This window comes from Lissotriton vulgaris, chromosome 2_1 (genome assembly GCF_964263255.1).
Source record: "Lissotriton vulgaris chromosome 2_1, aLisVul1.2, whole genome shotgun sequence".
Classification (NCBI taxonomy): domain Eukaryota; kingdom Metazoa; phylum Chordata; class Amphibia; order Caudata; family Salamandridae; genus Lissotriton; species Lissotriton vulgaris.
This window is the reverse complement of record NC_141687.1, coordinates 1,324,489,933-1,324,517,402: the sequence shown is the minus strand read 5'-3', so window position 1 is coordinate 1,324,517,402 and position 27,470 is coordinate 1,324,489,933. Positions and strand designations below refer to the sequence as shown.

The 27,470-nt window shown below is 42.8% G+C and overlaps 1 protein-coding gene across 6 annotated transcripts in view; it reads right to left on the bottom strand.

The window, feature by feature from the left end:
* Positions 1 to 27,470, bottom strand: part of KALRN (kalirin RhoGEF kinase) — a 1,626,736-nt gene that overhangs the window by 919,934 nt on the left and 679,332 nt on the right. For all 6 annotated transcript variants that reach the window (XM_086957084.1, XM_086957086.1, XM_086957088.1 and 3 more), the window contains exon 7: positions 17,943 to 18,134. In XM_086957084.1, coding sequence (XP_086813210.1) covers positions 17,943 to 18,134 — 192 coding nt within the window. The remainder of the gene's footprint in view (positions 1 to 17,942; positions 18,135 to 27,470) is intronic.

Below are 27,470 nucleotides of genomic sequence, written 5' to 3'. Positions count from 1 at the left end.
CACGGCGGTGGTCACCGAGGTTAGGCAATATGATGGGTTCTACCATCGACTGGGACAAAGATGAACAGTTGTCAGCCCATATCTGATGGTTACGACTGGATACTGCCCGACGCATCAGAGACCTGAAAATGAAAACCTACCCACCTGTAGTGCTGATAGCAAGCCCTGTGCATCATAACGTACCATATTGCGCCAGGGAATATTTAAACAGCCCATTTCATAGCTTATATAACAACCTGCATAGTAAACTTAACCAGGCTGGCAGTCAACAATAGTCTGGACATATTGGCGACATCAAGACTCAGGCAAACTGTGCAAATAGAAAATTATATGTAATGCCAATCAATCTCCTTATCCAGGTCTGTGCAAGCCACAAGAGGAGCCTACTCTCGCCAAGTGAGTAACCTGTTAACATTAGAGCTGGCACTTTGTGATGTCAAAAATATCTTCATCTTCTTTCTGTGAGTGATCTTCAATGTCTGTGTACACAAAGAGGCTAAGGAAAAACGTTTTCCAGTGCCTGGAGGGTTGAGAGGATACTGGGTCGGAGTAACACCTCCTAAGTCAAATCACTGGACCACGAAAAATTACTCCAACTGACCACGTAGTGGTCAATCAAAATGCACTTGAATGGGTAGCAGCGAAGCATGAAGTATGAGGATAGGTGTGTAACTTCACCAAAAGGTGAGCAAGGAAGCAATTCCTTTTTGTTTAATTACCCTCACACACCCTAGTGGTGTCATGCTTCATCATAAGTCTGGGTGGGCTTGACCACAGTGTTGGGAGCTCTTTGGAATAGTTGACGACCAGGGGGGCATTAAAGATAAAAAACCTCAGACAGATCCTCAGTTTCCCTTTATTCTTGGGTCTGTCAGGGTTATTAAAAATTCTTAAGAAAGCGGGTCAAATGGGAGTATTATGGTCTTATGACCCTAGTGCCAGCATGTTTCAGTCCATATGTGGCCTTAAAGGTCCTGGACCTTCTTCAGGGCAATGGTCGGCCAACCCTGGGGGACAGAGACGGGTGGGGGACCCTATTCTGTCAGTGAGTAAAAGGCAGAGTAGCTGCTCCTTATGTGTGTGACAGATAATTCATCTGTCATACAGATCTGTGAAGAGAACAAAGAAAAACAACATACAATATTGTATGAGCATATTGTGGTGTTTCCATAATGCTGTTTCCCATATACGTGCTTTGGAAGGAGACCGAGCCCACCTATGCCCAGAGACTGTGCACAATAGTAGTATTTAATCTCTTCCAAATATGTGCCACTCACATCTATACCTGAACATACTATTGCTACGCGACAGATTATTAATGGTGGCAATTTTGCTTGAATACTGACACTAACTGCATGCCTCCACGTCAAGACATACCAGGAAGTTTTCTTCTGGGTTATATTCAACATCTGTTAGAAGATTGAAGAGGTGTTTTGTGTCTTGTACATATGATTTTATGTGTGTCACCAGAGGACGTAAAAATCAATCTGCATATTTTGATCTTGGTTCAAGGAGAGACCCAATGCCAGAGACAATAGGTCTGCCTGGAGGTGGAGTCTTGCCTTTGTGGATTTTTGGTATTGTATAGAACAGTGGAGTTCTAGGGTCTTCTCGATTCAGAAAGTTGTGTTCTTTAGGCGTCGGGGTGACACAGGGTGACCCGATGATGAAGCATGACACCACTAGGGTGTGTGAGGGAAACTAAACAAAAAGGAAATGCTTCCTTGCTCACCTTTTGGTGAAGTTACACACCTATCCTCATACTTCATACTTCGCTCCTACCCATTCAAGTTGATCTTCAATCTGTTTTGAAGTTGATCTTCAATCTTGCCAAATACAACATTGTGCACTGTATGCCAGCTTGCCTTAGCTTTCACTTTAAGCGGAGAGCCTCTTGACGTGCTTCCAGAACCACCATAGTGAATTCCAAGTACACACATAAGGCATTTCCTTCATAGGATAGTATTTTTTCTCTCTAGCCATTCAAAGTACCATTGTGACGTCCTTATAGTGCAAAAGCGTTGCTATTATGAAGTGGCACCCAGTGGAGGATGAAGCCTCAGCGTCCGGTGGGCACATTCCACAGTGAAGATAGGGGAGAGGCTGCTTGTCCCGAACACAGATTTCAATAATGTTTTGAAATAGTCCAACATTATTACAGTATCTGCAGATTCAGGTATCACCATGATCCACAGGTTATTCCATCTTGATTTAGCCTCCAGATCTTCATTCCATGCTTTAATGACATTCAATACTTTGGACATATTTAGTAGAATGACCTTCCGTCAGAGTTACGATTGGAGTCCTCAGAACTCTTGTTCAGAACAAAACTTAAGACTCACTTATTCAGACGGTAGACGGTTGTGCTGGCTGCTTGGACTGCCTACCCGACTTTCATAGCGCGGGGACACGCCTGTAGGCGTACACCAGGGGCTTTACAAATCTCTCTAATAATAATAATAATAATAATAATAATAGATTTTCAGTAAGACTCGTTGTGTCGTCTTCCAGGGCTCAGATATGGGTTTCTGCAGTAGATACCTGCTTGACTTGCTTGCTGATTGTAGCGGACATCTAGTTCACTCTACTGGTGAGAGTGTAATGTTTCTGGTCTATCAATGACAGGCTTTTTTTTGCATCTTTAGAAGTAGAGCTAACTTTCATGTCCCCACTAGAAGTCAAAATATCCTGTGATTACATCAGTCTGACTGTAGAGGAGGTCCTCGTTTTGTGAATGGCATAAACCTTTTGTTTAGCCTGCTTAGGGACCCCTAGCTCATTTGCCTTCCATGTTGACGTTGTTGCAATGAGAGCCAACTGTTTGTATCAGTCAGGGGCAAAACTTGAAATTTTACAACTAAGAGAATAGATAGTAGACCCAGAGCTGGACCAATTAACACACTCACATGCCATGAGGCATGGCTCACCTGCGCACATTTGAATAGCTGCTGCCCCTCAATTGGGCTGGGCTCCGATATCCACGCAACAGCAACCACCACAGTATGGGCCCTGAGTTTCCAATATATCATTAAGTACTACAGTGTAATGAGGAGGACCTGAAAATACTCACAGATTCAGGATGGAGATTGCCTTAGTTTGGGTCCACTACATATAGTGTGGTGAAAAAGCGAAGTAAGCACCACGAGTCCCCCTGCAAGCACAGCTGCAGTGCCTCAAAGTTCTTTAGAACCATTCATTCAACTGGTCCCCAATCTTCGGCCCTATGCTCTGGTAGTCATATTGGGCCACCTCACATCCTTGTTCAACTGCACGCTTCAAGTCACAAGGAGCTCGTGTATGCAGCCTGAGACCTACCTGCTGAGTCACTCTCCTCACCAGGGCTTTACTAGAAGTCTGGCCATTCTGTCCTTCAGGCACAATCTCTTAATGGGCGATGCAGCTGCCAATCGGCTTGGCATTGCCTACATCCTGGTACAGCTTTATGGTCCGATGATCAAGGTGCTTATTGCTTCTTTTTCCCGCTACAGTTTGTTTTGAATTTAACTTAAGCTCATCTCATATAATTCAGGTGTATTTATCAATGTGAGGAGATTGCTAGTCATTTGCTTGTGACATAGGAACCTGCCTTAGGTTAAAAATAGTTGTTAGTGTTTTAAAATAGAGCAATTGTTGCCTTTGTTCCTCGCACCCTTCCACAATGAAACATGCTGTCACATTTATGTTCAGTCTGACATTCACTGCTTGCTCAATTACCGTCCGAGACCATGATGAGCACTGTGATTAATTGTACGTCTTACTTGCGGATTGCTGAATAGTAAACTAAGTAATTTATTTCAAACATAATTCTAGTCCTGTTTGCAGAATGTTTGCTCTCATTAATATTTTAGAGCTGTAGCTGCAGTTTATAGCGGTTTTTAAGGTAAATTGTTTTTTTTTTAAGTCTTGCCTTGCATAAGTGCACGCTGTACGTTTTCCAAAACCCAGTTGTAGGCTTACCAGGATGTAGAGTAGGCTTAAAACCAGCCCATTGCTAGGCTGGCTTCATTGTAGTTAACATTTGCTTGCCTCTTATTCAACGGCTTGCGTGTCCATTTTCTACCCTGGAAGATGGCTTTTTACCACTCTTTTGTTTGACGGATTTTTATTTTTCCACTTCTCTTTTTTGCTAAACAACTTTTTCCTTTTTATTTCAGCACTCCATTAGAGTGTGTGTTGTGTAGCTTTCTCCTTTGTGTGCTGCTACTCACTCCCTAACACCCAACTCTTACATGCTGTGTATTTTCTTTTGTATGCTTCTCCCCCACACACTTTGTTTTTCTCTCTCCATAATGTAATGTTTTCTCAAGTGTTTCTCCCTCCTGTGTGCTGCTTTTCCCCCTCCTCAACTCAGGTTTATTTTTGTTTTCTCTCCACCTCCCAGTTGGCTTCCTCTGCCTGCGCTCCCCCACCACTCGAGGCGCTTATTTTTTTCCATTTTTGAAGGGCCAGCAGCTGCCATTTTCTGCTTTTGCACACTTAAAATATCTTCTTCTTTTAATCTTTCTATGGGCCTGATTTAGAGTGTCTAGGACAGGCTTAACTTTGTCACAGGGACCGAGTAAATTACTCCTTTGCATTGACCGAGTGCCCATCCTCCACATTTAGAGATGTTTGCCGGCTCTGTGGACATTTCAAGCCACTGACAGGAATCGCTGTGTTTATTATTGTTCAAAAATATACTCCCAAAGCAGGAATTTCTTTGTGAAAAATCATGAAAAAAATCACCCCCACGCCATAGGAGTGGTCTTCCATGATGTGGTGGTCATTTAAACATGTTTGATGTCCCTTACTGTTAAGTTCTTCATGACCGTGAGAGAGAGTGAAAACCGGCACTAGACCCACCCACTCTAAATTGGACAGCAGGTCAAAGAGCCAAAACGCCAACAGCCTGTACTACGTCGGGCCAACAGAGGATTCTGTCAGCATCGGAGGTCGGAGTAGGCTTCTTTATTGACATACTGGAACAGGTGAAGTTGAGATGGAGTACCCTCTCCGCCAAACTCTAAATCAGTCCCTAAGTGGCATCTGCCATCATATTTCATGATTTTTACTAGATACAAAAGGCGAAGTATGATGAGAGAAGTCATCCCATTATCAAAAGTGAAACATAAAAAAAACTTAAAGGAACTCGGAAAAAAACCTTGGCTTGAAGTAATTAACAAAGATGATTTACAGTCAATGTAATTACAACTCATTTAGTGTGAACTTGAATTACTGAGAAAGTACTCTACCACAAACAAAGGCATAAGGTATTTTGCAAGATGAAGAGTATAGTTCTCCTGGTTTTGGATGACTATAAATGTGCAGTAAATTCTTTAATAGTAGCAACTATGAAATTGTGGGGTGAGGGAACTACATTCAGTTATTACTTAAGAGGATTTTTTTTGGGTAATAAAATATGTAGGTCACGTGATGGTGTTCATACAAAAGACCCAAAATAGATCATTTTCTGAGTGTGCAACAACTTACAGGTCAGTCGATTCTCTCTCTGTGCCTTCCCAATTTCAGAACTGTGGTTTTTTTTTTTTTTTAAAGAGTTCCTATAGCCTGTGACCAAGAATTGGCGATGATGAATTCACATTTTCGGAGGCTATGTCACAGAAGCTTCCGCAGCATCATTATTTCTAGTCCTCAGATCCGGCTGGTCCTGCATCAAAGCTTCCTCCCATTGCTTGAATAGCATCTTCACTGTAGAGGCGAGTTGGACGAACTCTGCTTTTCCCTTTTGCTCTATGCAGGAGCTGAATTGACTAGAAAATCAAGTCCACCATAGCACTTTTTGAAAAGCCACGAATGTGACCGGCATCTGCGGGATCCCAATGGTAAGAGTAATTCAAAGGGGGGAAAAAAGTCTAATGTCATCAGGGAAAAGATTGGTTGCGTGAGTAAAGCTGTACCTGCACAATGAAGTGCGAGTGAAGGCTTAAACATGTGCCCACTAGGCCTCGCTAATCAGCCGACTTTGTGCTACTCACTGCTCCAGGCACTAAATGTAAATCTCATCTTACAGAAAGGGCAGGTTTTCTGTCATCGGGCCTAAACTCTTTAACAACCGTTCTAGTCATATTGGTAAAGAACAATCGCTTCTAAGGCTGTGAAAGCATGGCTCTGTTGCTAGATTTCCCTCCATAATCTCGGACTCCTCCCCTAGCTCGTTTGGATCTGACCTATCATTGTTTTATTTCCCCTTAGATGAGCCACCTACATTGGCTACTAGATATATAACCTTCTAACTCCCTGCCAAAGGCTAACCTTGCTGTTTAAGGCCACAAAAACACAAGTTAAAGGCCCAAGCCACAGTCCAAGACCTATAACAAGGGAGACGGCCTTTAACAGCTGCAATAGCCCGACATAGGAGATTTTAAGCAATCTTAGAATTTTCAGCCCACTGAGAGTAGAACATTCTAAATTAGAAAACAAGAAAAACTAAAATAAACTTGAAATGTTGTGCCAAAAGGGCAGCATCAGCCATTATTAGCCCTTAGCGAGTCACTCTACTGTCTTCGATGGAGTGTTCAGTGTTCTAATATAGCCTTGTAGCCTGCTGAAGCGGGCAATACCAACCATTAAAGGCCAGCTCCAGCATTAAAGGCTAAACGACTAAAATGAGATCCTTTAACAAGGGCGCAGGACATTAATAGCTGGTATAGCCCAGCTACGGAGGGCCATAAGGCTATTAGAACATACTGCCACTAAAGGGCAGAATGTTCTAACAAATAAAACAAATGCCTCATGGAGCCTGAGGGGACTGAAATCCCCGCAGGCTCCGTGAGGCTTTTGTTCACAGCAACAGCTGTGAATGACAACATTAGAATGTTGGAGCTCTGAGCTTCTACTGGCCATTAGAAGCCCAGGGCACTCCATTCTTTTCAATGGAGCTCCCAGCATTCAAATATTCTAATTACCGTTAAAAGCCCTGTTCTTTTGTCAGATCTTTTATAAATCAGGGCCAAGCTTTATACAATCTAGAATTGTCCTGTGTGTACCTCTCGAAAACTCTCCTTCAATACTTTACATTGATCAGTTCTTCACAATGCTCGAGTAAGATTGAGAAACAGCAGTTCCAGTGGAGTGATATAATCACAGTATAGTTACAGTAAAGCATAATAGCCTATTTAGTATAAGGGGATGTGTGATGTCAGAGAAAGAAATGCAACCTACAGCGAAGGGTTTCTTAACAGTGCAATTGTATTTCCAAACACAATTCAAATTATATACATTTACAAGATAATTGCAGTGCAAGGGTGTCCCCAGTGTATCATAAAGAACCATAAAAACTAGGCAACATTAAAGTGATTAAGTGTGACAGTATTTACAAGGTTTCATAGCAATAATTGCAGAAGAAAAACGACCGTTCTGGATGTTTAGACAGAAGATATAGACAGACACTATATACAATCATAAGTGCTGTATGCAAAGTTCACTTCCTTTTTATCGTCGACGGCGTTTTGACCCTGCTGGGGATAGAGGGTCTCATCAGGACCAAGTGTGGGGGGACATCTAAGGAATAAAATAAACATTGGGTAAGCGCTGGACCAGTGGGGGTACCCGGGCAATTGAGGATGACAGCTAAAACAAGGGGGGATGTGTACCTGGATACAGCAGTGCTAGGTCGCGTGTGGTGTGAAATGCCAATCATGTGAGTGAAAAGAGTAAAACGGTTTACTCACAGTGAACCCAGCCAGGTTCTTGGCAGTCAAAGGAGGTCAGGAAGAGAGAGAAAGGCATGGGGATGAGAACAGGTACAGGACAATACTAACAAATTACAAAATGTACCGGTGGGCACTACGAGGGGTAACTTACCACTGGTGTACGTGACTGGGCACTCAGTGGATTCTGGTCTTGAGCGCGTTCTCGTGGGGCACAGTGATGCTAGGCGAATAACAAGATGTATGGGCGCATGTCATGTATGCCAGCAATCATGTATAATTACTGTAATATCGACACATCAGGCTAACATCTTGCCTTTGCTGCCAAACACTCCGGGTTATGAACTGGTAACTTGTATATATGAGATGTATCGGCTTACTTATCATGCGAACTGTAATGTCAGCTTCTGCCAGCAAACCACTGTGGAAACATGCACTGCGCTGTATACTGTAATCTGCAAATAACAAGTTGTATTGGCGCTTGGCAATTCTTCTAGCAATCATGTACACTCACTGTGATCTTGCCATGTCACGCTAACACTTGCCCATGCCACACTCTGAGTCTGCGGGCTGTGTACTAGGTTAATATTAAATGTACCGGCTCATTTAACCTGTACCAGACACGAGTTGCAATTACTCCAATTTCGTAATTCCCGAGTGTGAGACTGCCACCTCCCGCCATACCATCTCACAGAAACCTTCACTTTTCACTTGAGCAACGGCGGATCCACAACCTCCGCAATCCCACCCTTACATGACTGTCGTATCGATCTCGCATTTTTCTTCTACTTTGACTGCGCACGCCCTACGGGATATACGGTAATCCAGAGAGGACTCGGTTCATCACACTAGCCACACGAGAGCAGACGGATTGTTTTAAGCTGTTCCTTAGCCATCGAGCTGCTTACACAAGGTCATATTTACAACAAGGGGTGGTGAGGAAGAGTCTCTGAATTAAGCAGAAAGCTCTCACCCAGTCAAGAGATCAGGGCTAGATCCAACACCGTTTTTTAGCTCACTGCACCATCCCAGTTTCAGAACCTGGCTGTATGCAAATTAGTCTGTTCCTGTCCCAGTGCATGATGGGAACAGGGCAAACCAAACTACAAAAGCCAATTCTTACACTGGGAAGGAAACAAGCTCCCGGGGACCGGTTTCTGGCATTACAGCCGTCTTCGGCCCGGTTTGCTTGAATCCTGATGGTGCAATGAGCAAGGGTCTCACATCTGAGAATACCCTTCCACGCTTGGCTTGGTAGTTTAGTCTGCCCTGTTCCCATGATGCACTGGGCCAGGGACAGACTGATTTGCATATAGCCAGGTTCTGAGCTGGGATGGGGCAGTGAGATAAATAACGGTGATGGATCAAGCCCTGATCTTTGGACTGGGTAAGAGTTGTCTGTTTAACTCAGACACTCTGTTCATCACCACCCCCTTGTTGTAAATCGTTTTTGGCCACTATAGGTGTGGCAGGGTATACTCAGACATGAGTCCCTTTCTCACTGCTCCATCAGGATTCAAGCAAGCCGGGCCGAAGAAGGCTGAAATGCCAGAAACCGGTCCCCGGTAGCTTGTCTCCTTTCTGGTGAAGAATTGGCTTGGTAGTTTAGTCTGCCCTGTTCCCATGATGCACTGGGCCAGGGACAGACTGATTTGCATATAGCCAGGTTCTGAGCTGGGATGGGGCAGTGAGATAAATAACGGTGATGGATCAAGCCCTGATCTTTGGACTGGGTAAGAGTTGTCTGTTTAACTCAGACACTCTGTTCATCACCACCCCCTTTTTGTAAATCGCTTACACAAGGTCAGTCAAAAAACCTTAGACTCTACCCCTCGCAACTCAACTAACGAGGTGGGCATTAATACATTATTCCCCTTGCCTAGGTAATATCCTTGGTAATGCCCGCCCTCCAGAGGACTGTACCAAATCATGATCCTTTGCCTAGCATCACTGTGCCCCACGAGAACGCGCTCAAGACAAGAATCCACTGAGTGCCCAGTCAAGTACATCAGTGGTAAGTTACCCCTCGTAGTGCCCACCGGTACATTTTGTATTTGTCAGTATTGTCCTGTACCTGTTCTCATCCCCATGCCTTTCTCTCTCTTCCTGACCTCCTTTGACTGCCAAGAACCTGGCTGGGTTCACTGTGAGTAAACCGTTTTACTCTTTTCACTCACATGATTGGCATTTCACACCACACGCGACCTAGCACTGCTGTATCCAGGTACACATCCCCCCTTGTTTTAGCTGTCATCCTCAATTGCCCGGGTACCCCCACTGGTCCAGCGCTTACCCAATGTCTATTTTATTCCTTAGATGTCCCCCCACACTTGGTCCTGATGAGACCCTCTATCCCCAGCAGGGTCGAAACGCCGTCGACGATAAAAAGGAAGCGAACTTTGCATACAGCACTTATGATTGTATATAGTGTCTGTCTATATCTTCTGTCTAAACATCCAGAACGGTCGTTTTCCTTCTGCAATTATTGCTATGAAACCTTGTAAATACTGTCACACTTAATCACTTTAATGTTGCCTAGTTTTTATGGTTCTTCATGATACACTGGGGACCCCCTTGCACTGCAATTATCTTGTAAATGTATATAATTTGAATTGTGTTTGGAAATACAATTGCACTGTTCAGAAACATTTCGCTGTAGGTTGCATTTCTTTCTCTGACATCTTATACTACATAGGCTATTATGCTTTACTGTAACTATACTAAGTGATTATATCACTCCACTGGAACTGCTGTTTCTTATATAAATTAGGCACCCTGGTTCCTCAGTGAGTAGGGTTCCCTTGTTCTTTCCTTTCGAGTAAGATTGAGGGCACATCTTTTTACGGCTGGCCCCTAAACTATTGAACTCTCTTCCTCTCAACGTATGCTCAGACATCAATCCTTCGGAGTTTTGCAAATGCCTTCAGGCCTGGCTCTACCATTGGATCACTTTTCTATTAACTTTCCTAGTGCAGGTCATCTTTCCTGTGTAGCTGTTTATACTGCAGAAGTAATTCATTCATTTATACTTAGAAATCACATCCAGATATGATTCAATTTGTGAGCATTTTGCACAGTATAAACCGATAAATAAAATAATTTTGGATAGGATATAGGGTCCTCGAGAACTGCTCTGACTGCTGAATCGCAGAGTATAAGATAGTGGTTTTGCTCTTCGAGAGCTATGACATTATTATTGGCTATCACACCCTGTGGTCCTCAATCATGGGTAAATAAATACAAAAGTATAACCTAAGATGTTACAGCTCAATGTGTTGGGAGAGCAGGGTAGCACTGTGTAGTGATAGAACTCTTAAGCAGGTAACCAACATAACCCATTTGCTACTGCATCACTTGTTTCTAGATATATCAAGCTATCGTCTCCTGGGAAAGATTTTGTTTTTAATCGGAGCGGTTTCCAACAATGGAAGTAATACTTGTACTGTGAATGTGATCATCTTTTGTTCTTGATTTCTGTTCGCTATGTTAATTATAACGCAAAGCTGTTTTGTTTAAATAAATAAAAAATATAACCACATTACACATATCAAGAATGGCTCAAAGATGGAGACGCTTTTAGTCCCACATCACCTGTTCAAGGGAGCTGCCACACCACGTCTCTGTGACATAAATGTTGTACTGGATGAACGGTTCCCTGCTTCATGCGTTTGGCAGGCTGCCTTCCTGAAATTTGTTTAATTACAGTCAGTGATTCGTTTGTGCTGGTGTTTGCTGGTGCTTGATACCATTACCGGCATAAAATTCTTAACACCTCCACTTTCTTATGATGGTCCACCACACGGTGGTGGTGTCTATTTTCAGCAGAATACATTAGCTTAGCAAATTAATATACACTAAAAAATAATTATAGCAGCACGCCCAGGCCACTACTATGAGCAATTAGCAACACAGGTAGGGCTGTGTGTGGTTCAAGCTGCAGTAGCCTCCTAATCGGTACTTTGGGCCATGGCAATTTTATTTTCACAAATTAAGCACCGATTACAGCACATCAAACCTTGCTGTCAAAAATAACTGTGAACTCTAATCCCCACTCTGTTCTTAAATACCCATTACTTTACTACAATATTCTTTCAAAGGCTTCCCTTAAAAGTTACCACATTAACAGAGATGCCTTGTCTTTAGTAGGCGTTTCATTGTTTATCTGGAGTGGACATGCACACACAAAGATAAAGACACAGACGCCACAGACACACGCCTCTCCTCTCCATATATATGAATCTCAGTGAACTACTAAAGTTTGCTGCTGACGTCTGCAGGCCATAGTTAGAATTCTGGCACGGCCAAATCAAAAGGCCACTCTTTTGAGACGATACACTGTCTACCTTTATATTGAGCAGTAGTAACACCTGTAATTTGAGCATTTAAAACAGCAGGCATGTGGTATAAGGTGATATTTTAAAACTGGTTGTAAGGAAATGCCTTTTTTTACATGATCACGCCCAGGCTTTGGGATTGATGCTGATGGTTTTTCGACTCTGAAGGTGCACTGTGGCCTACTAAACAGACCTCAGTGCCAGTGCTCTGACCCTTAAAAAGGTATGTGTCTGATTGATTCACCCACAATTGGCATAGGTTAACTTATAATATATGGTTCCAGGAGTGCCCAGGGTCTGTAATTTAAAGTGTTTCTTGTGGCCTTGCAGCACGTTCTATGCCACCACAAGTGTGGCAAGGGAAATTATGACTCCCAGCCCGTCACTGCAGGCTGGTAGAGCAGTTTTAAACTGCTAACTTGACTTTGCCATTTAATGTGATGGTAAAGTACAAACTTCCATTTTAAAATGTAATAGTCACACCTAAAGCAGGCCTAGTGAGTACAGAGTTAAATGCTGGAAACTCAGCAGTGCTAACTTCTGAATGGGATTACTAATATTATACTTCAAGTAATCAAACGAATCATCGCATTAAACCAGAATTAAAAATATACATATATACATTTTTTATTATGGAGCATAAATCATATAAATTCATCCTGATACATGCATACATCCAAATGGCTGCCAGCGGCAACTATCAACGATTTATATTGGCAAATTATCTTAGCACAGTACATAGTTACGTATTCTGAGTACACCCCAACCATCCAAAACCAGTTCATAAAAAACATTTTCAATTCAAACATTTCATTGCAATAGATCTGAGCATGCGTCAGTGGAGTTATATGGTCTAGTACCTCCAATCTTTAACATAACATTGTTATCTAACAGTATTATTGAGGACAACCTGCAGAGTCCAGTCCCAAAATCCAAATGTATTCTCCATCCACTACGCTATTGGAGCCCAGATCAGGGCTCCAAGTTTCCTTGCCCTCCTCCCCTTACAATTATATGGGGGTTTTGCCAAATTATACATAAAGAGCAGTCAAGAGAACCATTGCTGAACTGTTGGGGGCTCAGGGATCAGCCAGACTGCCACTATGCTAAAACGTGGAACTACCATGGCTATGAATATGAAGTAAAGCATACCAGTGTTAACCCAAAAGCACAGATCCATTCCAAATAACATCAGGGGAGGATTAATTTCCTCTTTCACTTTAAGTACCCTCCCTAAAAAAAGCCCCAATCCCCTCTGTAGCTTTGTACATTAACAATACAGATCATATCAATATCAAAACAATACCTGCAGGTTCTCCCCGCTAAGAAGACACTTGTCATCGGATCTCTTTTTCCAACTAAACATCTCGGCCGGAGTAGAATAGAAGTTGAATACAGTCGTGTAATGTTGGCTTCTCAGACCTGCAGTGAGCAGCACTTCCATGATCACCTCAAGCGACTTCTGCAGATCTACATCCTTAAGCCCCGTCTTGTCTTGCATCTTTTTATTTGGCACCCAATATATTCCAGGAACTAAGCCAAACAGTACTTTCCCCAATCCTAGCCATCTCAGCGCACTTGACAAGCTTCAGGAGTGGTATTTTGGCGATTGAGGGTTGATTGCGACCAAGCTTGAGTATAAAGTCCATGACCCACAGGTACTTATTTTTTTTTGCTGTGCCAGGCTATACTTTCGCTGGAGGTCAGTAAATGAGTAAAATTGACAATGATTAACTAAATTCCCCAGTCTGGTGACCCCTGCTCGCTCCTACGGATTATAGTATTTATCGTGGAATATTGATGGAGAGATGGTTGCTCTCCAGAGGGGTAAATGTAATATATTTGGTAATTCCTCTTTTAGCCTTAAGAAATTTTGCGACTGAACGCTCAAGTCAAATTCAATGTAATTTTTCCACAAGTGGCAACTTTAGTAAGTAGCCACATTGTTGCCCATAGATTTCCAGTGGCTGTTTATGGTTGCTGGCCACCAGACAGTATCCCACACTCCTGGGGGGAGTTAGCAATGACTCTCAAAGAAACAAAAAGGGCCGTCAGTTGGGAGAGATGTGACTCCTCATTGACAGGAAGGCCAGACATGGTGTGAGCCCTAAGGGCAAGCTACACAGGATAAACCACACTTGAATGGTGAAGACATACACGAGGGGCTGCTCTTATGTTCTTGTAGACAGGTTGGTGTTGAGGAAGCTGTGGTCAAACCATTTTTTCTGTTGGCGTGTAGCCCCCAAGTAGCAACACCTCTATGGTGGGCTAGGAAGCTCCACACACCAAGACAATGGTTCTGCCATTTTGAGAGTTGGCAGAATGTTAGATGCCACACTTTGCAGGATGTCATCAATAGGCAGGAGGGACCTGGTAGCCCACTGGCTAGTTGCCACATCCCCAAGGGCACTTCTCAGAATAAAGGTAGCACCCCTGGCACCCAAAACTCAGATCATGTCTGTACTGAAGAGTGGACCAAAGATGGACTGCCCTGCTATTCCCTAGACTCAGCAAAGAGAGGCTGTATAAAGACTGGATTGTGCCTGTGGTGTCCACAAGCCTCAGATAGAAGTGACTCCAAGACTCAGTTGGCTGATTTCATGTTACAGCTACAGGGCCACAAACAGTGAAGAGGCCTGCTTTGGTGAGTTGGTGACCAAGAACACTTGACCACCAACTTGCAGCTTGAGAGACCAAGTCCTGAGTCTCAAAAGGTGGACCAGAGTCTGCTGGACTAGGGAGAATCATCTGAGTGCCGTTTTATTGCAAAGTCAGGAGTTATCACCAGTTAAAGAGAATCGCTGATTTTACTGTAACCAGAGACCATGGGAGCTGGTCTTTAGCTGGACTTAAATCAGACTTCGAGGGACATAGACCCCTGTAGCCGAAGTCACCACAACCTAACAGTGGACCAATGAGTAACCCCAGGAAAACCCCAGTCACCAGATCAGCATCCTGTATCACTTGCATCAGGACCACTCCATTAAAGTCTATGGCATTTCACCCATAGAGTTTAGAACTGGTCTACAGACGGCTTTGACTTGGAGGTAACGGTCCAACATATCCGCATTGGTCTCTGTGACCTGCTCCCTGCTGGAATTGTTCGACCACAAAGGGCCAGAGAAGTAGTTTACAACTTTACTAAAAAAATATATAAAGTTGCAAAGTTATCCGCTAGTGTGGTCCATTACCATTATTTGTTTCATTGAATGAAAAGGCAGTGATTTCTTGTTCTTTTAACAATACACATCTCAAGAACACTCTGGTTTTTGTCAATTAGGTATCATTTTAAAGATAAAAATATAGCCTATTTTTATAATTTGGTGTTGGATTTCATCTTGTCTTGTTTCTTTCTATTAGTACGTTTTAGTACTTCTCAATGCTTTACACCTGTTCCTTTGATAAAGCCCGACTACACAGAGCCACAGGGTTGTGCTAAGGGTTTTCAAACAAATCTGACTGGACCCAGTACAGGCAGTGAGTTTATTACACTGGGAGAACTCACTTCCACACCATATAATAAACCGCTTTTCTTACACTGGTACGTAGAAGTCTTCCCTATTAAACACTCACACAATTTCTCTTGATTTCTTCCTCGGGAAATTGTTTTTTCATCCCTAAGTGTATATACAAGACAAGAAGTTTTCTACTTAATAGAGAGGGGCCCTTCTTCCTGTTGAGTGGTGTTTTCTCTACCCCCTCTCTCCCTCGTTCTTCAGAGTGCTAGCTCCTAGCAGATCTAGTACTGCAAGTACCAGTAACAGTACAACTGCTGAGCATTGGCAGGTATCTCAATCACTGTTTCAACTCAGTAATGCCGAACATCATAACATAATGTGTATAATTTATGTAAACTTACCTCGCCCTAAAATTGGTTGAAATTTCATTAAAGTCACAAATGCCGATATGGTGTTATTTTTCTTTGCAATGGTATACCTCACATAAAAAAGCTACTCCAGATACGGGTACGACACTGGTTCAAGAAGGAAATGTCCGCCTGAGGAGAAAATCTCTCTCAGTAAGATTTTTTCTACTCACACCAAACTCCTAAGGGTAAAAATCATGTGCGCATTTGCAAAGTGGGGAACTTTAAACATATTTCAAGTAAAGGGAAATCCATGAAACTAGGCAATATTACACCGGTGTAATGAAAAGTGTGTACAGTCCTGAGTACAGGATACGGACCACTGCTCTGCCCTCACCAACACCACATTTTTCTCAGTCCCTAATAGGCCATTTGCAGACAGGACCCATGTGAACATTGCTAAGAAACAGATCAATCCCTCGCCCTTCCTCCACAATGAAGAAAAATGCCCGCTCCATTGTCACCATAGAACACTTGGCTCCATCCAATAGGCTATGCACCATCTTGTGTAGACACAAAAGTCGAAGGCCTGGAAGAATAAATCTTGTTCAAGGGCTTTAACCTCCTTGAGATGGAAGACCACTATCATCACCATTCGTTTAAGGGGTAGAGAAGTGAAAAGAAAGGGTGAAAGGGTGGAGGAGAAAAAAAGGTGGAAAAGTGAAAAAACTAAAGGTGGACAAACAATATGATCTTTCAAAGATTCCCATAGGAGTAGAATGAGGTACAGCGCAAAAACATACCACTTAAACCCCAGTTTAAATTATAGTTAGTGTTGACATCAAGAAGCTTGTCCATTATTAAATTGTGTGATGAATTTGAAGGAGACAACTACTATCCAGCCACTGATATACTAAGATCTGGGTAGAATCAGTCCTTTTCTTAAACAAGAATTCTAGCATTTAAAAAAGCAGAGACCTTGAAAAATAATAGAGAAATACTGTTCTATTATGAAGAAACAATAATGTCACACATTATCTACCTCTTTAGATCTGATACATGTATACTGTATTGATATTAAAGACCAGTAATTCCTGAATAAATGTCTACCAGTATGAATTAGTCTAACACAAGTTTAATTTTTGAACGAGCACATACTCTCTAAGGATAAAAAGACCCTTAGGTGCACACCTGGATAGAACAAGCTAAGACTTCTTTTTTACTTCTTTCACACCAGACACGCATAAGGCCTCTTGAAAACCGCTTTCCCAAATGTTTAACAGACATCACCTTCAGCTCGAACTTCTAAACAATGGTCTCCCTTTCTCTGAACCACTTACCTCATTACTCAATCTCCCCACTGACTTTCTCTTTCTCCTGCAGTCTCGCTTGGTTTTCTCAATCTTGCTCCATGTCATCTTTCTATATTCTCTATCTTAATACATATCCATCTCGACTTTCTTCCTATTGTTCTTCTCTAATCCTTGCCCCACTCCATTTCTTAAACCTACTTGTGATTCTCATCTCCGTATAACCACTTCTTTGATGCATTTCAATATTTCTATAATCTCACATCCCTCACTTCGCCTTCTCCCTTTCATCTGTCCTTCCTCTCTTTCACTTTTGACTTTCTACATACTTATCAACTGTCTTCCCTCTCTCATTTTCTGCCTTCTCTCACTCATTCTTCCTGTTTTCCATCTCTCTCCCTATCCTCCTATATCTAGCAGTGGGAAAACATTAAGTTGGTGTTCTCCAAAAATGCTTCACTACTAAATCCGTACTCTATATGGTACTGATTGCAACACTAGCAAATCAACCTAAACACTTTAATTGTATGAATTAACTCAATAAGCAAAGAATGCTTGCTGAAGAAAAGAAATATATAATTATTACTGTTGGATGAAATAAGCTAATATGGTGAACCGCCAACTTGTCAATTTATGGGAACAGGAAAGAAATTAGTGGGGGGAAATTTACTTTTTGACACTGTAAAAAACGTAGAACTTGTCTTCACCTTATCCACTTGAATCTCATACACCACTCCTTTTTAATAAGAGTCTATGTTCTACTTTTTTGGACATAGTGGCTGTCATCTTTAGCTTCATTTAGTTATCATGTAATATGGGCAACAATACACTTCACAAAGCTCACCTGCTCAGCTTTTTGATGGAACACCGCCGACATGGCAAGGATCGTACTGCGTTCATCAAGGGCAGCTGCAAAACTCTTCCACTCTTGATCCAGTTGGGTAGAGATCTGCTTGATCTGCTGGGAAGCATAGTGACCTGCCTCAGAAAGCCTGGATGCCACAGACATGATCCGATTGATGTTGACGTACGCATTCTGGCAAGAGAGGGAAGACAAATGTCACTTACCACCGCTATCAGGCATTAAAAGAATGACAGAGCAAATACAACCCAGCTGCAAGAATCTGATGCGTTCTGAATATATACAGAAAATGGAAATCAGAGAAATGAATATTGTGGGGAACTTGGTCACATTCCAGATTCTTCTATTACAATATGTACAACTGTGTTACGGAACTAATAAGTTTCTGATCTTGGACATACAATATGTACTCCATCTAGGCAGCCAGACCAAGGAAAATACCTTATCTTGTTAAGGGACATCACCCTACAAGCTGCCTTATACGAGCCTACAACGATCATCATCCTAGATCAGTCTACTGCCTCAGCACTGGTAACTCTTTGCACAGTCACTCAAATGCGCCAGCTTGAAGGTGCTACGCAAACTGCTGGCAATAACCAGTCCATTATTTGCCACATTTCCTACAGTATCACTTGTCTGTCGCACCTGGGTGGACTTCACAGAGACATGCAATCATTCTCAAAGATATTTGGAAGTTCTATCATAATGGAATGTAAAGGCCAGACAAACTGAACTCCAAGAACAAGTTCCTCTTGCTTATCCTCCAACACATGCACTTATTGATAAAAACTATAAACAAAAAAAATCTGCAAAATAAGCCAAACAAAAATTTAAATAACTAAAAAAGCTACAAGAAAATAAAATAAATGTAACTCTCAAGGACGCACACAAAAAAGAATCTAAGAAAGAAAATGACTACTTCCTTTAAAAATGCATTAGGTACTACGTCAAATTTTAAAAAAAATGTTTTATACAAGCTTTTTTTAAAGTTAAAGTATTTTACAAGCATGTCAAAATTTTTTAATATATCCCGATTATTTTCAATATTTTGAACTATCTTGTAAAATATTAAAAATACTACGCTGTTTTATTAAGGTTTTAAAATATAGCAAACAATTAATACTTGTTTGAACTTATGTAGTCATAAAATAATTTATTTGTTTCATTTTGATGGAGTCTTACTAATTGAGGGCCTAATTTGGAGCTTGGCAGACAGGTGCTCAGTCACAAATGTCACGGATATCCCTTCCATCTAATTACATGGATACACTGTACTTGCAAGGAGGAGGAGAACCGGTCCACAAAATTCGAAATCAATTCCAGAGTCTCAAAAAAGGTAGTATGTTAGTAATGGAACTGCACTAAAGGTAGAAGGTGTCAAATAGAATTTGACTACAAGAAAACCTTACTAAAGGCGTCTCACTAATCCACCCACTCTTTCATAATTGCAGGAACAACATGAATTATCCAACAGAATTGATTGTATTTTATTAACATCCGAAGGATCAAATGCTAAGTTGACTCCATCAAATCTCATGCTAGAGTCAGAATTCTTCAGCAAGCATGATAACCTACAGATCTATCCTACTAGTAGTAGCTTTGCCATGGACTGTCTAGGTTAAACTGATGTCCAAACAGTGCACATAGGATAAGTGGTTCCATAAGGAAAAGTATGGTAACAGGTAGAATTAGGATGTTTATGGTCTCGTTACGATACCTGTACGATTGATACTACAATTGACATTAAGGCGGAGAATTGCCTGATCAGCTGGTACGAGTGAACATGGCTGATTCAGGCTTCCTGATTTAAAGATGTCCAAAGCTGGTGCAGCAACAGAGTGTTAACCCTGATGAATCTGCCATAAAATTTGTTGGGCAGTGAAACATGTCGGTTGCAGGTAGTGGTATGCGACAGTAAGCTACCAGCCTTTTTAACTCAGCAGTGCATACCTTATTCGGTAATAAAGTGGTATAGTTGGTGTGACTGCTGATTTTACTTTCACTCTGTATTGTTTTGTCACGTTTAGGAGCTATGCTCTGAGCTCCTTGTTCTGCACCTTTATCTTTATCTTTATCTGTTTCACTAATTTTTGTTATGATACGTTTGTTTAATTGAAAAAGGAATGGCTACCAATGATGAGAAAGGGGTAAAGTATTGGTAAACATCTGACCAATTTCCCCAAGGGTGTTCGCCCGTGAGGTGCCTTCCTCTCCGCCACACATTTTTTCTGTTTCAAGTGTCTGTGTGTGGGTGTATGTATGGCCTTATTAGGGCTGACATCATAGGTTGTGCCGAGTTGAATACACAGTGGACCCCCCTATTAGTGTTCACAAACATGGTGTTTGGCATGGACAGTAGGGCATTAGAGACAATAGATACCTAAACATAGAATTAAGAAGAGGTATATCCAGAATTTTACGATAGAAGATTCCAGTGGAGAATGTTCTCATGCCCGTTAGATGATTGCTAACTTGAGTCCTGGGTACAGGGATTTCTTTGGTTTGAATTTCATTGAGTGGAGGGCTTTCCCTAAAGGTACCCGCTTTTCCCTCTAAGCTCCTTTTGTTATTATATAGAATTAGGATGCCACCTAGTGGGGGGGGGGAGGAGGGGGGGAGGGGGAGGGGAATACTGCAAAATGAAAGTGACATTGTTTTTTACATTGAAGCCTACCAGACAGCACAATTGTCCGGTTGCAAAGGCATATTGGGGACATGATGAACGCTTTTCAAAGAAAGCATTTCACCCATTACTTACCATAGGCTTTGTGTTTTGTAATTCACATTTGCTTGATTTCCATTTGCTCGCTTTACTTGTTTTAGATTTTCCTGCATGTTTCTGTCCCTCCCATGGAGCAGGGCCTGTTTATCACCTCTCTGACTGGCCCCTTGTATGCTTCCATGAGTGCTGTCTTTCTCAGAGCTCGGTTCTCTTTTGCGAGAGGCACCCCAAAAGAGTAAAAACATTTCAGTTGACTCTCTTGTATGCCAGCTCACAGCAGTAAACGTGCTGTATTTCTTTAAAAAGGTTTCCTGCCTTCTATCTTTCTGCTTGACTGATTCTACTTATCTCTGCCACTACTAGTTCATCAATTCTGCATGCCTGTGAAGAAAACATTTCTGTTTACGAACTTGTTTGTTTTAGTCAGTGCTCTTTACTAATAGCATAACTTAACCCTCTTCATCAGTTTCACACCAATGTCATAGGTGCTGGAAGAAGGGTAGTGGAGGCAACTGAAGCACCCACAAAATAACCATGATGGAGTTCAGAAGTGAATGAGCAATAAACAGACTTTACATTATCTATCTTGATACATTTGCTAAGCAAAAACAGGTTTCAACCGTTAGGTTCTGTCTTCCAGGCAGGTTGGAGTTTTCATTCTCCAACTACAAAGTGAGAGTATTTGTGTGAATATCTTGCTAGGGATTGGTAATAGCTAAGGAAATGATGCAGGATGTTATTTTTTTTTCTAGTTCACAACAAAATGTAAATGCTAGTAAATGAACTGTACAAATACTTCAGAATATAATATAATTAGGAAAGCACAAATGAAATACATCTTTTGTAAATTTTAAGTGTGGTGGAAACTACACTTTAATAAAATTAAAACAAATGAATACGCTAGATCAGCGTTTCCCAAACTGTGGTCCGCGGACCCCCAGGGGTCCGTGACACATTCCCAGGGGGTCCGCAGGACTTGATTGCCTACTGTCCTTTTAAAAAACGAAACGCCCATGCGCCCTCATAGCACTTAAGAGGTGTGAATGTTGCTGGCGTCAGGGCGTTTAAATACAATAAAATGCGTGATTGCCCTCATTTTACAATTCGCTTCTGTCCGTCACCCAAAGCAGAGCATGCGTTTCATCCTCTGTTTGTGGCCAGGCCCAGGGCATTTTGCATATGTCCCCATTTGCGCTGAAAGTGAGGCACAGCTGTGCTTCGTCTGCAGAGACTGAAGAGTATTAGAGGCTGGAGCACCTCGAACGGGCAGGAGGACGTTTCTCCGTTTGGAACTTCATGTAAGGGTTTCACTTGTGTGTATGTACGTGTTTACAGTAAAAGCGCACGGCTCCTTTGGGACCTTATAAGGCAGGGTTAGTCCTGCAGCACATTATCAAGTTACGCTACGTTAGACGAGATTAATGCACTTTTGATAACGTACTGATGTCTTCAGGTTTAGTAATGGCAGCTGCAGCGTGGCCTAGCAGGCCACGTTATCATTCAATCACCCAGCTCTCAATACCGAGGTATTCCAGCCTCCTAGTCGGCCTGATGGGAATCTGTTTATTTTAAATACGAGCGCCAGAATGAAGATGAGCAGAGCTGGGTCACTACAAATAGCATCATGGGACGGCATGTTTTTATATTTATGCAAGGGAGTTAGGCTAAGTGACTGTAATAACTAAAGGGAATAATAGCTGTTTAAGTCTAAGAGGAGCACTTGCAAAATGCAGCAAGATTTTTTATGCTGCAACTGTATGAAGGTTTACTGGTTGAACCTGGAGGAACCAGTCGCTAGGGTCTTCAGGGAACTACGAGCTACCCCTATGTAAAACACCTATTTGTGTATGCCTGAATGGTTGTGGTATATGTTCCCTTATAAGGACCACTTAATAGACACTTACTTCGAAGAAAAAGCACCGCAAAACATTTAAAGTGGGCCCCCAGGCTTCATCAAGAGGAAGCTAGAAGAACCAAGCATTGTCATAGTCAGTAGGCCCGGCACTGTCTGCGAGTCTTGTTTGTCATTGCTTATTTTGTTCTCTGCAAAACTTTGTTAGGGGGCTACCGGGGGGACAAGTCAATATTAAAAAATCTTTGGTTGGAGGCTTTTGTGTCAAGAAATACACATGTATTAGAGTCCCTGGAAATAAGTACTATGTGCAAATTACAGCGTGAGATTAGCTAAAGTGGGCTGGCACACTGACTTGTGAATGGCGCAACTGTCCAAAAAAGTGTTACTACAACCTAAATCTTTGCAAAATTCGAGACCTAGAAGGCATTAAAGACTGCAAGAAAGAGGGGGGTAGAAAAGTGAGAGGTAATTAAGTATTATGAAAGAAGGTCGACTTTGTCAATAGACGGAAAGGTGGGCGAGTAGTGTCTGGGGAGAAGGGAAACAAGGGCATAAAGGGACAAAGGGTGAACAGAAGAAGATAATGACGCACAATCATGGCCACATTTCAGTCTAATTTTGAGTGACATTAAAATACTATGAGTGACACTTCAAGCATGCATAGGTTATCACAAGCACTTACCTACTTTAAACTGCATCAGTGTGAGTTCCTGGCGCTGGGATCCAGCCTCAGGCCATTCCTTCTGCAGTGCACACCAGGCGCGCAACGCCCATTGGGCTCAAAGTGCTTCAGCCCCCCCCCCCCCCCCCCCTGTTGTGTGTGGCAGCCCGGGCGAGGACAGCTTCCCGGGCTTACACACAGCCGCAGCCAAGTACTTCACAGGTCTTTAAAAGACAATTTGCTTGTTAATGAGGCCGAGATGCAGCACCAACCTTCCCATTAAAAAGTTTGATTTTTGCATATTTTTCAATATATATTAATAAAAGCTTTAGTAATGGAAATATTTATTTGGTGTGTACTTGTTTGTGTATTTTTTGCGAATTACTGTTTTAATTTTTTGAAATTTAAATTGTACAAATTGCTTGGGGGTCCCCGACTTTCAGTAGTGACTCAGTGGGGGTCCTCAGGAGTCAAAAGTTTGGGAACCACTGCGCTAGATGATTCCTATTTCCGCACGTTATTGTTTGTGCGCTGTATAGTTTTATCAGTAAAACTGCATGTCATTGCAAACGTAATGGTAATTTCAAGTGAAAATATGCTGCCTGTAATGACAGTGACTCCCACACCATGCATACTTCACTCTGACACACCACTCCATGCCTCTCCACTGTATGACACAATACTACACAACACTATTTTTTTGCCATGCTGAACAGCAGACACTCAACGCCACTCCACTCTACGCCATTCCACTCTACTCCAATAACTTTTAGCCATGCGGAACAGACACGCTTTTATGCAACATTGTAAAAACACATTGGCAAAGTCAATAGCTCTTGGATAGACAAGACTTATTGGCTTTGCCAATGCTTGTTTGTCAGTGTGTGGCACGCTCTAGAAGGTATAAACTAAGCAGCGTTCCTCCTTACGCAATACTTTTAGGCTAAAGCTTTGGAGACGGTTTAGGTAGCTCTCTTCTAATTTCTCTTTTTAGCCAAGATCCGCAGTGGAGTACATGACGTCATGAAGAGGATGTGCAACCACAACACCAGCATAGCTCCAGCAAAATCACAAGGAGCCCGCAAGTAATTAAACTTGAGACTGCAGTGGTGCAAGGTATCTGCTAAATTAAATTCTAAATAATTACCAAAAAAGTCTGCTTTCAGCTGTACAGAAAGTAACTAGGCATTTCCCCATAAATTCTATGAGTGAGATTAGGCTTTTTAAAGAACCAAGCTCTGCTGCTTGGATATTTTGCATTCTTTCTATATTTGTATGCAGTTATTGCTCCTCGATGAATTAATTTGCCTTCCCTGACCCTGGCTATTTTTATTTCTTTTCTCCTGGAAGGCTCCCCGGCTTTATTAATAGCATGGCTGTGATTAAATGGACTCCTGGGAAGGCGGGATGTTGGCACGCCAAAGAGAGAGAGTCACTTCTATGGGCGGATTCCTTGTTTCCCAAATCATATTAAATATTGAGGGACAGAAGCCGACCATAATAGAGGCGGCAGCTGTCGTCGCATTTACATTTTACAACAGGGATGGAATACTCAGTTATTTCCAACAACCACCGCAGTTTAACAGCACCTTGTGAGCAAACTCCCTAACATAACAGTAAACGAAGGAGACCCCTGGAGATGAGCTATATTTTAGCGTACAGAGACTGTGCATAAAGAGGGTGATGCCCGGCTGCGTTGCCGGTAGCAAGGGCATCTCTGACAACCGCTGTCTTCAGCTGCGGGCCCTGCCGCCCAAAATCCTACCGGACACTTACACATTATTCCGAGTGAAAAATGCACGTTGTGTTTTGGGAAAGGGCAGTCCAGCTAAATCAAGCAGCGTAGGATCGCTGGATGTTAATAATAATTGAAATACAAATATCAATAATAATAATAAGAATGATAAACCAGCACTGGCAAAACCAATAGGTCTCGCCTATGCAGGAGCTATTTTGGCTTTGGCAATGCGTTTTTGCCATGTTGTTCACCAGTGTGGATGCTGTTCAGCCTGCCTAAAAGTTAGTGGTGTGCAGTGACCTAGAGTGTGGGGTGGGGAGGGGGGGGGGGGGGGGGGGCGCAGGGGAAGTGTGTCGCAGATTGGATTTGTTGGGGGTATAATGTCGTAGAGTGGAGTAGGGAGGGTAGGGGGAATAGTGTCATCGAAGTGAGTAGTAAAGGGGAGTAGAGTTCAGTGCTTAAGTGGCAAAGAGTGTCGTAAAGTGCAGTGTCAGAATGCAGTTTCACAGAGTGGAGTGGAGTGATGTGGCGTAGAGTGGTGTGTTATAGGGTGCAGTGGATTGAGCTAGTGAGGTGGATTGGATTGAAGTAGATTGAGGTTGATTGGATTGGGGTAGAGTGGGTTGGATTGAGTTGAGTGGGTGGACTGGAGAGAATGGATTGGATTAGAGTGGGGGGAGGAGAATTGAAATGAGATGAGGTGGACAGGATTGAGGTGGATTAGACTGGTTTGGGGTGGACTGGATTAGAGTAAGGTGGTTTGAAGTGGGGGGATTTGAGTGGAGTGCAAGAGGATAGATTGGAGTGGAGGGGGCAGATTGGAAAGGAGGGGGTGGAGTGGGGTGGATTGGAGTGTGGCGACTGGATGGAATGGATTAAGTTGGGTGGACTGAACTGGGGTGGATTCGATTTGGGTAGAGTGGGGAGGATTGGAGTAGAGTGCGGTGGATTATAGTTGCATAGACTGGACTGCAGTGGAATGGGGTGGATTGGAGAGGGGTGGACTGGATGGGATGGATTAGAGTATGGGGTGGACCTAAATTAGGGCGGGAGTGTGGGGTAGATAGAAATTTATGGATTGAAACTGGGGTGGGGTGGAATGGATTGGAGTGGAGTGGAATGGATTGGAGTGGGGTGGATTGGATTGGGTTAATTGGAGTGGAGTAGTTTGGACCTCAGTGGGTGGATTGTATTGGACAGAAGGTGGATTGGATTGGGGTGAAATGGTCTGGGGTGGGGTGCATTGGAGTGGGGTGGGGTGAATTAGACTGGACTGGATTGGATTGGTGGATGGAATGGGGTGGGATGGGTTGTATTGTATTGGGGTGAGGTGTATTGGGTTGGAGTGAAGCAGATTGTTTTGGATTGGAGTAGATTGTTTTGGATTGAAGTGGGGCGGAATGTTTCGGATTGTAGTGGGGCACATTGTTCTGGATTGAATGGGGCAGAATGTTTTGAATTGGAGTGGAGCACATTGTTTTGCATTGGTGTGGGACAGATTGGTGCGCGACAGAATGTAGTGGGGCAGATTGTTTTGGTTTAGAGTGGGGTATATTGCAGAGGGAGAGGGGTGGATTGAATTGAGCTGGACTGCATTGGTGTGGGTGGGTGGGAGTGAAGTGGGGTGGATTCTGATGGATTGGAGTGGGATGAATAGGTATGGCATGGTTGGATAGGGGTGAGGTGGATTGGAGTGGGGCAGACTGTTTTAGATTGGAGTGGGCCAGATTGAAGTGTGGCATATTGTTTTGGATTGGAGTGGGGTGAATTGGGTTGGAGTGGGTGGATTGGAGTGGGACAGATTGGACTGGAACAGATTGGAATGGGGTTGATTGGATTGGTGCAGATTGTTTTGGAGTGGGGCAAATTGGAGTGAAACAGATTGTTTTGGATTGGAGTGGGACAGATTGGAGTGGGAAGTTTGGAGTGGAGCAGTTTGCTTTAGATTGGAGTGTGGGCAGACTGGAGTAGGGCAGATTGCTTTGAAGTGGGACAGATTGTTCTGGGTTGGAGTAGGACAGATTGTTCTGGATTGAAGTGGATTGTTTTCGAGTGGGGCAGATTGTTCTGAGTGGGGCAGATTGTTCTGAGTGGGGCAGATTGTTCTGAGTGGGGCAGATTGTTCTGAGTGGGGCAGATTGTTCTGAGTGGGGGAGATTGTTCTGAGTGGAGCAGATTGTTCTGAGTGGAGCAGATTGTTCTGAGTGGGGCAGATTGTTTTGGATTGGAGTGGGGCAAACTGGATTGGAGCTTATTGTAGTGGGGTGGGTTGGGAGGATTGGAGTGTGGTGCATTGGGGTGAGCAGTGGGAAGTGGGGGTGGACTCAATTGGTTCAGGGTGGAATGGATTGATTGGGGTAGAATAGATTGAGTAGGGTGAATTGCTGTGGACTGGAGTGAGCATATTGGAGCGGGGGGATTGGGATGCATTCTATGATTATGTGCTAGAGCATCATTTCAGAAATTACACATAAGAACGAAACAATGTCATTTTGCAATATGGTAATCCTCATATTTTGGGAATAGTGCCCGCA